This window comes from Pinus tabuliformis, chromosome 5_1, assembly GCF_031772625.1.
Source record: "Pinus tabuliformis cultivar Carrire ecotype Pingquan chromosome 5_1, CPIR1, whole genome shotgun sequence".
In the NCBI taxonomy this organism is placed as follows: Eukaryota; Viridiplantae; Streptophyta; class Pinopsida; order Pinales; family Pinaceae; genus Pinus; species Pinus tabuliformis.
In genome coordinates, this window is record NC_142305.1 from 609,874,943 (window position 1) to 609,890,186 (window position 15,244).

The 15,244-nt window shown below is 39.5% G+C and overlaps 1 protein-coding gene across 1 annotated transcript in view; it reads left to right on the forward strand.

Moving 5' to 3' along the window:
- Positions 1–14,817, forward strand: part of LOC149166407 (tetraspanin-20-like) — a 48,376-nt gene extending 33,559 nt beyond the window's left edge. Inside the window, exons 5-6 of the mRNA XM_089431338.1 lie at positions 14,233–14,434; positions 14,519–14,817. Coding sequence (XP_089287464.1) covers positions 14,233–14,434; positions 14,519–14,538 — 222 coding nt within the window. The 3' untranslated portion in view covers positions 14,539–14,817. The remainder of the gene's footprint in view (positions 1–14,232; positions 14,435–14,518) is intronic.
- Positions 14,818–15,244: the final 427 nt, after the last annotated feature.

Consider the following 15,244-nt stretch of genomic DNA (forward strand, 5'->3'; position numbering starts at 1 on the left):
GGCTTCGTAAGAATATTTGCGACCTGATCATCAGTCCCAATATGTTGGAGCCTTATTGCACCCCGTTGTACCATATCCCAGATAAAGTGGTACCTAATATCAATATGCTTGGAGCGGTCATGAAACACGGGATTCTCAGAAAGATGAATCCCACTCTAGTTGACGTAGAAGATCACGGTGGTATCCATCACAAGTCCAAACATCTCACTACAGAGCTTCCTCAACCAAACAACTTCATAGGAGGCCATACTAGCAACAATGTATTCAATCTCAACGATTCTCAAAGCAACCAACTTTTGCTTCCTGCTCATCCATGATATCGAAGCAGAACCTAGAGAGAAGCAACATCCAGATGTGCTTTTACGATCCACCACACTGCCAGCCTAGTCTGCATCAGAGTAACCATGGAGCCTCACATTCCCGGCAGTGTATCTCAGTCCATAAGTGATTGTGCCCCGAAGATATCTCAAGAGATTCTTGGCAGCAATCCAATGTATGTGATGAGGCTCGACCATAAACTAGCTCAATGTATTCACTACAAAACATATGTACGGACAAGAGTTCACCAAGAACATTAGGGCCCCCACGAGTTGACAATACTCAGAAGGATTTCCAAAATCGGGCCCAACAGCACTTCCGCATAACTTCTTGAAGTGAAGTTCCATCGGAGTAGTCACGAACTTGTAGTCCACCATCCCAAATCTTTCTAGTAGCTTCACGATGTATTTTCCTTGAGAAAGGAAAATCTCACCTGGCTTTTGCCAAACCTCCAACCCTAGGAAGTAATGCATCAGTCCTAGCCTCCTAGGTCCTTCATCTCGAATTCGGAAGCCAACTCCCTCTTACATTGATGAATGAGAGGGTCTGCACCTGTCAGAAAGAGATCGTCCACATAGAGTACCAAGATGAGAGGTCTATCACTCTCAACCTTAAAGTAAAGGTTTAGATCAGTGTCACTTCTTGTAAATCCCAACTTCATTAGATAGCTATCAATCCTCTTATACCAAGCCCGGGGTGCTTTCTTCAACCCATAGAGGGCTTTCTTCAACCTACATACATGTGTCTGGCGATCTTGAACTTCGAACCCCTGAGGTTGTTCTACATAAACTTCCTCCTTAAGTGAACCATGTAATAAGGTAGTCTTGACATCCATCTTGTGTAGATTCCATCCTAGCGAGGCAACAAGGGCTATAATCAAACGGATGGTGGTTTTGCGGGCATAGAGCAAGAGGTTGAGTAAACCACTGTACTGGAACTATGGAGTCGAGATCACTGTGATAAGGATCGATCACTGTATATCATACATTTATGAAATGAGACGAGACCAGTGTTGCAGGAATCGCCCCCCCCCCCCCCCCCGGATCCAAAGGCAGAATCGCGGATCGGAGCGAATCGATCCGGAATCCCCAGTGGAAGCGCGGATCCGTTTTTGAGGTGGCGCGATTCCGGGTTAAAAAAACGATTCCTGCCATTTGAGGTTGCGGCCCCCCGGAATCGCGCATCCCTGGACGCAACCTTGACGCAACCTGGACGCAACCTTGACGCAACCTTGACGCAACCTGGACGCAACCTGGACGCAACCTGGACGCAACCCACCAATATGACATCATTCTCATATAGGATTCCTAATACCATATAACTTGAGCATTGTAGCCTGAATATACGGTCTTACTGCTCTGAATACAATGTCAACTCAATGAATATACATTGAAAAAGGGCGGGTTGCGTGGCGCAACCGGAAGCGCAATCATCTACTGAACTGATGGATGCACTTCTATATATTCATATACTGTACCATCATACATAGGGATGCCATACATATTTGTGAGATTGATACACACACACACACATAAATATATACAACTGTTGAAGTTGAGGTCATGCATATACTGCTGTAATTAGAACATAGCAATACCATACTCAAGCTATTTGAGCAGTGATATCCATACATAATGCTAAGTGCATATAAGAATGAAGAAGTCTCTGCTTATAGGTTTATACCCATCATTGCCAATATTGGGAAGCCATACCAATATTGATCTATATGAGAAACGATAACATATATATGACTGAAGCAAGTGACATGTCCATATTGAATTGATGTCATGAACAAATGTCATAATGCAAAGAATCATACTGAAGCATATGCCAATGATCATATGACACTATTGGTAAATCATACCAGGAGCAAGAGCATAGCCATATAACGAACGTCCAATTATTCCAGAGGTGCAGTATCAAATTATCAATACACTGTGAGAGTAGATCTGAGAGACTTCCTTGTAAAGTCTGCAATTCTTGCTAATGTAGTTTGTTGCCCTTACCTTGCTTCAAATCACTGTGATCTTATGTCCAACTATGCTTCCACCTATGCTGATCTACTAGGTATTCAATGTACTGCTGGTGGGGCTTAAGGTTCCTCCTCAAGCCTCCTACAATTCACGGTTTTGCTACAGCAAGGTCTAGGTCTTCATATACATGAAAATATACTTGGTTATAACTGCACTGATCCTCAGGATGACTGTGGCCTGGGTAGAGGACCTTAACTAGGCCTTCACCCCCTCAAAACAGACCCCCCAAGCTGCTGTAGAAACAACCCTTCTTTGTGGCCTAGAGAAGAATGAGAATCTCCTTCGATGACAAGGAACCACCCCCCTTTACCTGTGCTGTTGCTTGAGATGACTGCAGCTAGGGCAGTAGGTCCCTTCTAGGCCTCTTGGCGCTCTCAAATCCTCCTCCTCATACAGCTGTAGCAGCACCTTCCTGCAGCCTTGTAAACAGAGACAAACCCTCCACAAAATAGCACAGAAAAAGCATCAATACTTCTTGACTTGTGGCCTGATCTAGCAAGTGAGATGCTGCCCTAAATAGTCTTGAATTAGCTCTCCAAGCCTCCTTGCTGGCTGCTTCCATTAAATGCTGAAGGAGGACTTTGCAATCATGGTTTGCATTTTCAAATTTGATTTGTGGCCTTCATGAGCAATTGAGCCCAGCTCTGACATATTCCCAAACTTGAATTCTAACAGTCCCTTGCTTGATAGAAACTTGATAACTTTCCTTGTGATTGCATTCCTTCTCTTGCTTGAGCTTGTCCTATGAAATTTTATAGGCATCAAGCAGTATCAAATTGATACTGATGTATGTTTGTAATAGCTAGAATATAGATGATTGTTGTACATACTAGTAACTACAATGGAATCATGGATGCCATATCTATCTTGATTTATGCAAAAATATGCATGTTTTCATGTCTTCTACAATTAATTTGGTATTTGGGATGTTTTTTTTGAGTATAAATGCAAAAAAATATAAAAAAATATATATATATAGCAGACGCTTCCGCGGACGCTTCGCTTCCTAGATTTTTGGAAAATGACGCTTCCGCGCTCCGCGCTTCCGCTTCGCTCCCGCTTCGTGCAACATTGGACGAGACCACTGCGAGTCATTCATATGAATCTCAAAATATCCATCCATTGCAGTGAGACCATTACAAAATTTGTCCTGTGGCTGAGAAAAAGAGAGTATTAATGTTGTGATGTGAAAAGAGAACCTTGTAGCAATGTGAGCAAAAGACTTGAAGAACCTTAAAGCCACTTGAAAATCTCAGACGAATCTGTGCATTTCGAAATTCTAAAGGTGATATCAGAGTATAACAAGTGAGCCTAGAACTACAATCTATTACTCAAGGTTCTCAGCCTTGAATGAGCTGCAAGATTCGCTCTTCGGTCCCCTAGAACACGCTTATATGCCCCTCAACCAACCTTACTGTGCTTGCGGCCAAAACACTATAACTAGGGCTTGTTATTATGCTCAAGATTATAAAATTCTTCTTTAGGAGATCAGTCTTATATGATTGATCTCCTTTGCTTGTCTAGAATCCCTTTGTGACGTTCTTCCTACCCTTATGCAAGTAAACCTTGCTCTGATACCATGTTGAGAAATCTAGGGCAATCTGGTTAGGGTTTATTTAAATTTGATTTCGCTATTTCAATGACACATTCTTGTGATTATATTATTTCTTCATCATTATTAGAGTGTTCAATTCATCATCAAGACAAGTGCCAATAAGAAGATCACAATGCAAACAAGGGGACACCAGAAATAGGCTCCAAGCCAAGGAAAAACCCCTCAATAGGGGAAAACCTAGAAACTTCTCTTCTTATAGAATTTCAAGGAAGACTTCCAAGACAAAGACACAAACTAGACTAACCAAGATCAAGCCAGCCACCAAGAATATATGTCTCTAATGTTGTAACATCTCCAACCTGTGGAAGCCCTAGATCAAGCCATCCACAGAAAATTTTGCTTCTCTGGAGCAGAAATAAACTCACATAGCTCAGGCATATTTTCTTCCAACTTTGCTTGCCTTCTTCTCTTCTAGCACCCTCGTACTTCCCTTCTGACTGCAGAACAGAAATATGGATGATATATTTCAAGTGAGATTTGAGAGGTTGAAATCCTCTTTATTTATAGCCTTCCCATGAGCTAGAAGGGCCTTTCTAGTCCGACTTGAATGAGGGTGGCCGACTTGATCTTGGGATCTTTTTAGACCTTTTTATACAACAAAAATAATATATCTTTTTCTTAATACAAATTCCCAATGGGTCTTTTTACATTAGTTGAATTTGACTCAATAGTAAACCCTTAGAGAACACAATGGGTGTTGGACCTAGGATCAATGACCATGGGCAAGAAACCCATTCTCAAAATAAATAATTTTCTTTTACAAAAATAATTTTCTTTTGACAAGTACAATAATAATTACATCAATTCATGGTCCAAATATAATTATGAAGACCGAAACTAGTTACAACTTTCAATAGATAAGCTCAAGGGATAAGAGATAATATCACTAGAGTAGGATCAGATAGGAATTCGAGATCTCTATCCATGGTAAATGGTTAAAACCACCTTAGAGCTTTTGGAAGGAGAAGATTCAAAAATATTTTTTATTTTTCTTGAAATTCTAGAATCAGTGCACCTGTAGAATGGAGCAACCTGTGCTGATCAACACAGACTCTCAGTGTTTCAACTTGTATCCAACGCAGGTGGACAGGCATGCAGAGTGCGTTGGGGCTAAAAACATCCTTTTTTAGCAGATAGACCCAGAAACTTAGACTTTTTGGAGAGATGATGCTTAGGATTTGCAAAGGGATTACGACAAAGTGTTTAAGGATGTTGATTGATCTGGTTTTTAGGCCTTTTGGGCTGATGTGACAAAATGGCATGTAAAACTCTTAAAGGCCTCAGTCTCCCTCCAAGGGAGTTGTCCAACCTCTTGGAGGCCTCGTCCCCCTCCTTCAGCCCTTGATGCAACCCATTAAGGGTTGTTCCCTTGTACGACAGCCCTTTAGGGCCTAGCTGCAGCCCCTAAGGGGCATTTCCCCTAAGCTGCAACCCTAGGAGGGCTTGCGGCAGGCCCTAGAGGCCTCTTTTTCTTAGCCGCTAGGCCCTTGGGGCCTTTTCTTGGGAAGATGCAAGCCTTGGAGGCCTTGCATCCCTAGGCCGTGTTGAGAAATTGGGCCTGGTTTCTCAACATGACCTAGGGATGCAAGGCCTCCAAGGCTTGCGTCTTCCCAAGAAAAGGCCCCAAGGGCCTAGCGGCTAAGAAAAAGAGGCCTCTAGGTCCTGTCTCAAGCCCTCCAAGGGTTGTAGCTTAAGGGAAATGCCCCTTAGGGATTGCGGCTAGGCCCTAAAGGGCTGTTGTACAAGGGAACAACCCTTAATGGGCTATGGCAAGGGCTGAAGGAGGGGGACGAGGCCTCCAAGAGGTTGGACAATTTCCTTGCTGGGAGGCCAAGGTCTCTAGGAGTTTTACAGGCCATTTTGTCACATCAGTCCAAAAGGCCTAAAAACCAGATCAATCAACATCCTTAAACACTTTGTCATAATCCCTTTGCAAAGCCTAAGCATCATCTCTCCAAAAAGCTTGAGTTTTTGGGTCTATCTGCTCAAAAAGGATGTTTTTATCTCCAACGCACTCTGCATGCCTGTCCACCTGTGTTGGATACAAGTTGCATCATTGAGAGTCTGCGTTGATGATCGCAGGTTGCTCCATTCTGCAGGTGCATTGATTCTAGAATTTTGGGAAAATTAAAAAATATTTTTGAATCTTCTCCTTCCTGAAGCTTCTAAGGTGGTTTTAACCATTTACCACGGATAGAGATCTCGAATTCCTATCTGATCCTACTCTAGTGATATTATCTCTAATCCATTGAGCTTATCTGTTGAAAGTTGTAACTAGTTTCCGTCTTCATAATTATGTTTGGACCATGACTTGATGCAATTATTATTGTACTTGTCAAAAGAAAATTATTTTTGTAAAAGAAAATTATTTATTTTGAGAATGGGTTTCTTGCCCATGGTCATTGATCCTAGGTCCAACACCCATTGTGTTCTCTAAGGGTTTAGTATTGAGTCAAAGTCAACATAATGATGTAAAAGACCCATTGGGCATTTGTATTAAGAAAAAGATATATTATTTTTGTTGTATAGAAAGGTCTAAAAAGATACCAAGATCAAGTCGGCCGCCCTCCTTCAAGTCGGACTAGAAAGGCCCTTCTAGCTCATGCGAAGGCTATAAATAAAGAGGATTTCGACCTCTCAAATCGCACTTGAAATATATCATCCATATTTTTGTTCTACAGTCAAAAGGGAAGTACGAGGGTGCTAGAAGAGAAGGAGAAGGCAAGCAAAGCTGGAAGAAAATATGCCTGAGCTATGTGAGTTTATTTCTGCTCCAGAGAAGCGAAATTTTTTGTGGATGGCTTGATCTAGGGTTTCCACAGGTTGGAGATGTTACAACATCAGAGGCATATATTCTTGGTGGCTGGCTTGATCTTGGTGAGTCTGGTTTGTGTCTTGGTCTTGGAAGTCTTCCTTGAAATTCTATAAGAAGAGAAGTTTCTAGGTTTTCCCCTGTTGAGGGGTTTTGCCTTGGCTTTGAGCCTATTTCTGGTGTCTCCTTGTTTGCATTGTGATCTTCTTATTGGCACTTGTCTTGATGATGAACTGAACACTCTAATAATGATGAAGCAATAATATAATCACAAGAATGTGTCATTGAAATAGAGAAATCAAATTTAAATAAACCCTAACCAGATTGTCCTAGATTTCTCAACATGGTATCAGAGCAAGGTTTACTTGCATAAGGGCAGGAGGAAGGTCATAAAGGGATTCTTGACAAGCAAAGGAGATCAATCATCTAAGACTAATATCCTAAAGAAGAAGTTTATAATCCTGGGCATAATAACAAGCCCTAGTTATAGTGGTTAGGCCACAAGCACAGTAAGGTTGGTTGAGGGACATATAAGCCTGTTCTAGGGGACCGAAGAGCCAATCTTGCAACTCATTCAAGGCTCAACACCTTGACTAATAGATCGTAGTTTTAGGCTCACTTGTTATACTCTGATATCACCTTCAGAATTTCGGAATGCACAGATTCATCTAACATTTTCGGGTGGCTCTAAGGTTCTTCAAGTCTTTTGCTCACATTGCTACAGGGTTCTCTTTTCACATCACAACATTAATACTCTCTTTTTCTCAGCGACAGGACAAATTCTATAATGGTCTCACTACAATGGGTGGATATTCTGAGATTCGTATGAATGACTCGCAGTGGTCTTGACTCAGTTCATAAATGTATGATATACAGTGATCGATCCTTATCACAATGATATCGACTCCATAGTTCCAGTACAGTTGTTTACTCAGCCTCTCGCTCTATGCCGATTGGTGTGGGGAATTGAACCAGTGACTTCACATCAAGGAGTGCCTTAACAGAGCACCCAATCACTGTCTATCCAAGACCCCATGGACTACATGTTTTTTTTAGGAAATATCTGGATAGATCCTGTTGACACCTAATCCTCAACGGATGGGTGAACTGGACAGTCATCAAGAAGATGAACTGATCCGTCATATTTATGTATATAAATGTTAGTTAGCTAATGAATAAATCAATCTCAGTTTTCTTCCACTCATTCATTCTGGAGTTACCCTGGCCTGACATGGTATCAGAGCACAGGTCCCAGAAATAGTTGTAACTCCTCTGCTCTCTGGCGCACTAGCGCTACATTTGCCTGAGCGTTTGCCTGACATAACGCTCTTTGCTCTCTGGCGCACCAGCGCTGCCTCTGTCTCTGAGAACGTTGTAGATTCTTCCGTTGAGGAGATTTGACGCCGATTTGCAGCACGTCGCTCTCAGAAACATTCAGAGATATTTTTTTTTACAGAATGCATCAATCATTTCTATGGTAGGAATAGTTCTCACTGGCAAGGAGAACTATTCAGAATGGTCTCGAATGGTAAAACACACCCTCATCTACAATGAGTTGTGGAAAGGAGTGTGTATCGGAGAAGAAGACAAAGACCCTGTGCAGCCTACATCAGATAAAGAACTTGTCATTTGGGAAAACAAGAACAGCAAAGCCTATGCATTGATCGAAGCATCTGTAAATGAAGAAGTAAGTCGTCATATTTCATCCTATTCCACTGCCTTTGAAGCTTTACAAAAGCTGAAAGAACTCTATGATACACATTCTGCACTTGAAGTTGTTCAGCTCATGATTAAACTCTTCACTCTTGAACTGAAAAATAATGATCCTCTTGCTCTTGCATCTGAAATAAAGTCCATAATGCATGATATTAAATCCACTAAGGTTGAGCTGGATATCTCTCTTATTGCCTTTCTCAAAGCACTCTATCCTACCTACTCCAATTATCTTGAGTCATTACAAGCAAATGGAAATCTTAAATATATAACCTTTGACTCTCTTGTGAAAAAGTTTGCTGAAAGAGAGAAAGCCTTTGGAAAGAAAACAGTCCCTGAATCTTCTGAAGAGACTGTTTGCCTTGCTCATAAAGAAAAGCATCATGCTCAAGATTCTACAAGAGGAAGAGGTGGACGAAGAGGAAGAGGAAGATACTCCAGAGGCAGGGGGGGCAGACATTTTCAAGAAGAAAAGGCAGATCTGCATTGCATTCGCTGCAAACGAAATGGATCACATGATGCTTCTACATGTAAGCTACCATGGGACAAAATTGAGCAGAGAAGAAATCAGCAGAAAGGTAAAACTGATGACACAGACAAAGGTAAAGCACCTGAATCCGCTCACTATATTGAGGCACAATGTAACATTGGAGTAAGTGAAGATTTGTTTAATGCTTCACTTGCTTCTTCGAAAAATGACTGGTTGCTTGATTCAGGAGCAACCTGTCATATGACTCATAGGAAAGATTTTTTTGAAGATTTCACTGACAATGTTGATGGAGCAGTATACTTTGCAGATCAGTCAAAAATCAAGCCATCAGGGCTTGGCACAATCAGGCTTAAACTGCCTGGTCTTCCAGACTTTCTTCTGGATCATGTTCTATATCTCCCACAACTCAAGAGAAACTTGCTGTCCCTGGTCCACATCCGCCAGCAAGGTCACTCCATTCACATGTTTGATGGCAAGCTTGAGGTAAGAAAGGCATTTGACCACTCACTTGTCATGAGGGGTATAGAAGAAGAAAGACTTCTTAAACTGCAAGGAACTTCTGCTCATGCACAACATTTCTCATATATTTCTCATCATGAAGAAGGTACACTTCCGTCAAGTTTATTATGGCATGCTATATTTGGACATTTAAACTATGATAGTCTCCGCTTGTTGAAGAAAAATGGTGTTGCTGGTTTGCCTACAATTCCTAGAAAACATAAGCAATGTGATGCTTGCATTCTAGGAAAGCATAGCAAACAGTCTTTTCATGATTCACATTCAAGAGCACATAGGAAGCTTGAACTCATTCATTCAGATTTATGTGGTCCAATGCCTGTTTCTTCTGCAAATGGAAATAAATATATCATGACATTTATTGATGATTACACTAGAATGTGTTGGGTTTACTTATTGAAGAACAAATCTGATGCTTTTCATACATTCAAGAATTTTCATAAGTGGATTGAAAATGATGCACAATCTCATATTGGGTCTATTCGCATTGATAATGGAAAAGAATATACATCAAATGAATTTGAACACTATCTTCGCCAACATGGGATTAAACATCAAACAACTGTACCTTATAATCCCCAACATAATGGTGTAGTAGAAAGAATGAATAGAACAATCTTGAATATGGTACGATCCATGCTTTTCTTCAAAAATGTAAAGACAATGTTTTGGGCTGATGCTGTTCTATGTGCTGCATATATAAAGAATAGATGTCCATCTAGTGCTATAAGAAACAAGACTCCTTATGAATTGTGGTATGGACATGTTCCTTCGGTAAAACATCTCAGGATCTTTGGTTCCACCTGTTATGCTTTAATACCAAAGGTACATAGAAACAAACTTGGTGCTAGAAGTCGTAAGTGTATCTTCCTGGGGTATTCAAACACATCTAAAGCATACCGCCTCTATGATGAAGTAAATAAAAAGTTTGTTTTATCTAGAGATGTCATTTTTCTTGAATCATCCAAATCTGACAGTGTTGTTGAGCGGCAACTTGATCGCTTGGATAAATTCACAAAACCGAAATCATTTCAAGAGTTTGATAATCAGATTCCACATCTTGAAGGGGGGATTCCTATACTAGATCAACATGTGGAATCTTCTTCTGAAGAACAATCTCCCTGCATGACACTCCAACAACGGATGATGCTTTAAGTGATGTAATTGATAGAATTGGGAGACTCAATCTTGATTCAGACCCAACTCAATCAACAGAGCAGCCTGGACCATCTCAGAAAGGTCCCCCAAAGTGGCTGACAAAGACACTTGAAAGTGTTCATCCTGATGAAATTGGAAAAACAGGAACCAGAAATACAAACCGACAAGATGGAGGTGATGTAGATAACTCTAATTCACCTGTTGATATGGATGTTACTTATGATTGTGAATTGAACTTGTCTACAGATTTTGAACCAACTTCCTTCAAAGAAGCTGCTTCTCATGATGAATGGAAAGAAGCGATGCAGAAGGAATATGATGCCCTCATGGTTGATCCTCCATTTGGAACCAAACCAATTGGCTGCAAGTGGGTCTACAAGAACAAATACAAAGCTGATGGCTCACTTGACAAGCACAAAGCTAGGCTTGTGGCAAAAGGTTTTGCACAGAAGGAAGGGGTCGATTATGAGGAAACTTTTGCCCGCACAGCAAAATGGGCCACCATCTGGACACTCTTTGCACTAGTTGCTCAGAACGGTTGGAAAGTCCATCAAATGGATGTAAAAACTGCATTCTTGAATGGAGATCTAAAAGAGAATGTTTTTATGTCCCAGCCTGAAGGATTTGCTGTGAAAGGACATGAACATAAAGTATGCAAACTTGTGAAGTCCTTGTATGGCCTCAAACAAGCACCACGAGCCTGGTATGAAAAACTAACTGAACATCTTCTGAAACTCAACTTCAATCATTTTGATCTTGATGATGCAACTTTATTTGTCAAGAAAGTTGGCAAAACAGTTGTATATCTTGTGGTATATGTAGATGATCTTTTAATGACAGGGAACAATGAAAGCTATATTGCATCCATAAAGAAAGAATTAGGAAATTTTTTTGAAATGACTGATTTGGGCTATGTTCATTACTATCTTGGCATTGAAGTAACCCAACATCCAAAGTCCATATTTCTTTCTCAAAAGAAATACATTGGAGATTTGTTAAACAGATTTGGCATGACAGAGTGTAATCCTCTTTCTACTCCAATGGAACAAAACTTGAAACTCACATCTATTGAAGGAAAGGAATTTGAGGATGCAACAAAGTATAGACAGCTTGTAGGAAGTCTCATCTACCTCACTACTACCAGACCAGACATTTCATTTGCTGTTGGAATCCTCTCCAGGTTTATGCAAAAGCCTTGTGAGGGACATTGGTCTGCTGCAAAAAGAGTTCTAAGGTACTTGAAGGGAACTCAAGACCTTGGAATCAAGTATACACATGTGGACGACTTCAACTTGATTGGATACTCTGATTCAGACTTCGATGGAGACAAATAAATTGGGGTATCTACTTCAGGATATGCTATGAGTCTTGGATCAGGAGCTGTCTCCTGGAGATCACGCAAACAATCAGTACCAGCAGATTCCACAACAGAAGCAGAATATGTGGTAGCAGCTGAAGCAACGAAAGATATTGTGTGGCTCAGGAAAATTCTTGAAGATTTGTAGGTAAAACAAATACAATCAACTCCACTCATGATTGATAACACCTCTGCGATAAAGTTGGCCAAGAACCCAAAGTTCCATGATCGTACTAAGCACATCAATACTAAATATCATCTGATCCGACATCATGTTGAGGCCAAAACAATCCATCTCCGTCATTGTTCCACAAACGAGCAAATTGCAGACATCTTCACCAAAGCGCTTGGAAGAGAAAAGCTTGAAAGATTCAGAACGATGCTTGGACTCACCAACATCCCTTCAGATTAAGGGGGGGAATGTTGACACCTAATCCTCAACGGATGGGTGAACTGGACAGTCATCAAGAAGATGAACTGATTCGTCATATTTATGTATATAAATGTTAGTTAGCTAATGAATAAATCAATCTCAGTTTTCTTCCGCTCATTCATTTTGGAGTTACCCTGGCCTGACAGATCCACACGAAGGGATCACATCCTGTCAGCTTATTAGCAAAGCATAACTCCAAGAGCATCGAGGAGAATTGACCACATGACCTCTCATTAGCGAGATGCTTTAGCAATAGGAACTTGATCAATTAGGCTAACCCTTGGGGCTTCCACCATAGAAATTTTAATTTTAGGGAAAAATTCGAATTTTTCTTAAAAACCACTTTTAATTAATCTGAAAATTAATATTTTGGATTAATTTCCTTAAAAAATTGACTTTGACTTAACCATCAAGGTCCAAGGGCTTAATTTTTCTCAAAATGTCCATTTTTGCCTCTGTGGGGGGTCTCCAAAATTTGACTTTTTTTCGACCCACAAAATTTCGACTTGGAGAGAAATTAATTTCTCCATAATTATTTTAGACTCAAAATTAATTAATTTTCTGGCTTAGGGTTTTTATTTAATTTAGCCAGAAAATTTAATTAATTGACACTAGAGGGGATTAATATTTTTTCCACACTTGAATATTTTAGCCATGGTGTCTAAGTATGTGGGACCATGTACTAAATTTTTTTTTACATCAGATGTTACAATTAATTCAACCCTAAAAGGAGGAATACACATTCACATATAGATCCTCATGACTCTATCCAATTCTGTGACTTAATATGATATAGTATAAATCAAGTGATTTGTAATAAAATACTTTATCAAATATGCTTAAATTATGCACAAACCACTTTTACAAAGACTCGATATAACACTAGGACTCACCTCAGACTTCGTCAATAAATTCCACCCTAGTTTTGGGGCTTAAGCTAGAAGAAAAACTTTGTCAATTATTCATGTTTAGAAACACACATAATTCGGCGAGGTTAAAATAACCTCCTAGGATGAAATTCGTCGACAAAATGAGAAGCTTACCTAGGTGTTGTTACATAATTAAACTGTCATACAAGCATCATTTACAATACAATTTGCAGAAATTGGGTTTACAATAATAACATAATATTGGCTGATGACTAAATTCTTTGCATTCTGCTTCCTTGAACTGTTGAAAAAATGTGGTTGGTCAATTTATGGCAATCGATCATCAAATGATAAGTTGAGAAACTATAGACATGCACTTTGGGATTTAATTGAGTTGTTTGGTGCACTTGGTATTAGAGTTGTGGAAAGGGAAGATAATACTCAAGCAGATGCATTGAACATCTGCATCTAGGCCATTGTTGATTTAGATCTAGTAGCGTTGCAAGAGATGGATCAATTTACGGCAATCAATCATCAATGATAAGTTGAGAAACTATAGACATGCAATTTGGGATTTAATTGAGTTGTTTGGTGGACTTGGTATTAAAGCTGTGGAAAGGGAAGATAATACTCATGAAGTCACTCATCAGCCATGTGAGGAAGAAATGGGCAGCAATTAGAAAATAGTAGTAGTGTAAATTTAACCAAAAATCATCGTAATTTCAGGCTAACCATATTCTTGAGGGAATTTTCTCTCAGGTGTGTTACTCTTTATGACCATGTTTATTGAGAGAAAAAAAATCAGAAATCCTTTTTTGTTGTTCTTCTTCAGGGGATTTACTATGGCTCAATCTGAAAAACATTTTATGAACTTGATATTAACTGGCCCAATACTGAAAGTGATGTAGTGATTTGCAGGTCCTCTCTTTGCTGCTAGCAACAATCCTTCGAGCCATGGTGTCACCTACAAAAAGTGATTATGATAGTGATGATGACTACTTCTTACCAAGAGCTGGCAACTGTCAACATCTTTTGAGGGTTGACAGTTCCTATGCCCCTGTTCCAAATGAGAAAAGGTTCCACCCGTACAGATGCATGGAGCAAAAAAAGGCGAGAGATGGTAAGTCGTGTGTTATTTGAAAGAAAATCTACAGTTCAATTGCATAAAAGAGACTTTGCTTAACTATTGTTCTGTGCTATGCAGTGATTGTCGGACACTGTTAAACTCACATAAGATTCAAACGATTCTAGAACCTTCGCTCCAAGTGCAATTCATACGATAACAAAAGCAACTCCACCTGTTCACTGAATAAGCTAATAATTCCGAGATACAGTTGGAAACTTGTACTCTTTGCAGCAATATGCCATTTGCTTGGGTTTAGCATAGCTTGGTATTGAGTGTAAGGCCAAATGACTGTTATGTACTTATAATTGTTTGTATATGTCATTGTCTATGTTCGATTGTATAAAATTGGTGCATATTAGATGGTATTTGTAAGTTTATTTCCTTCTTAATATGTAGTTTAGGAATATTATTAAATGTATATATTATTTTCTTTATGCTTTTAGGTGGTGTTTTTTTGTTACTTTCTCTGATCTGTTTTAATACATGCAAGTGTCCTCTAGAATTTGGAGTTTTAAATGGAAACTGTTATCATTTTTAGTATGTATGAATTAAATGTGTTTTTGATAGTTTTAAAGGATATCACATCTCTCTTAAAAAAATATGTCATTTACATAATCATGGATGAATACTTAATTTAAGTATTAGCTATTCTTATGTTTGAATGTCAATAAAGCATCATTACCTTATAATATACTTTGCTCACAATGTTTTCTTTTCTGTTTTGTCTCGACGTTGCATGCCAACAACGTATTTTAATGTATTAATAATTAACTTATAATGTAATCTTCTCACTATGTTTTATTT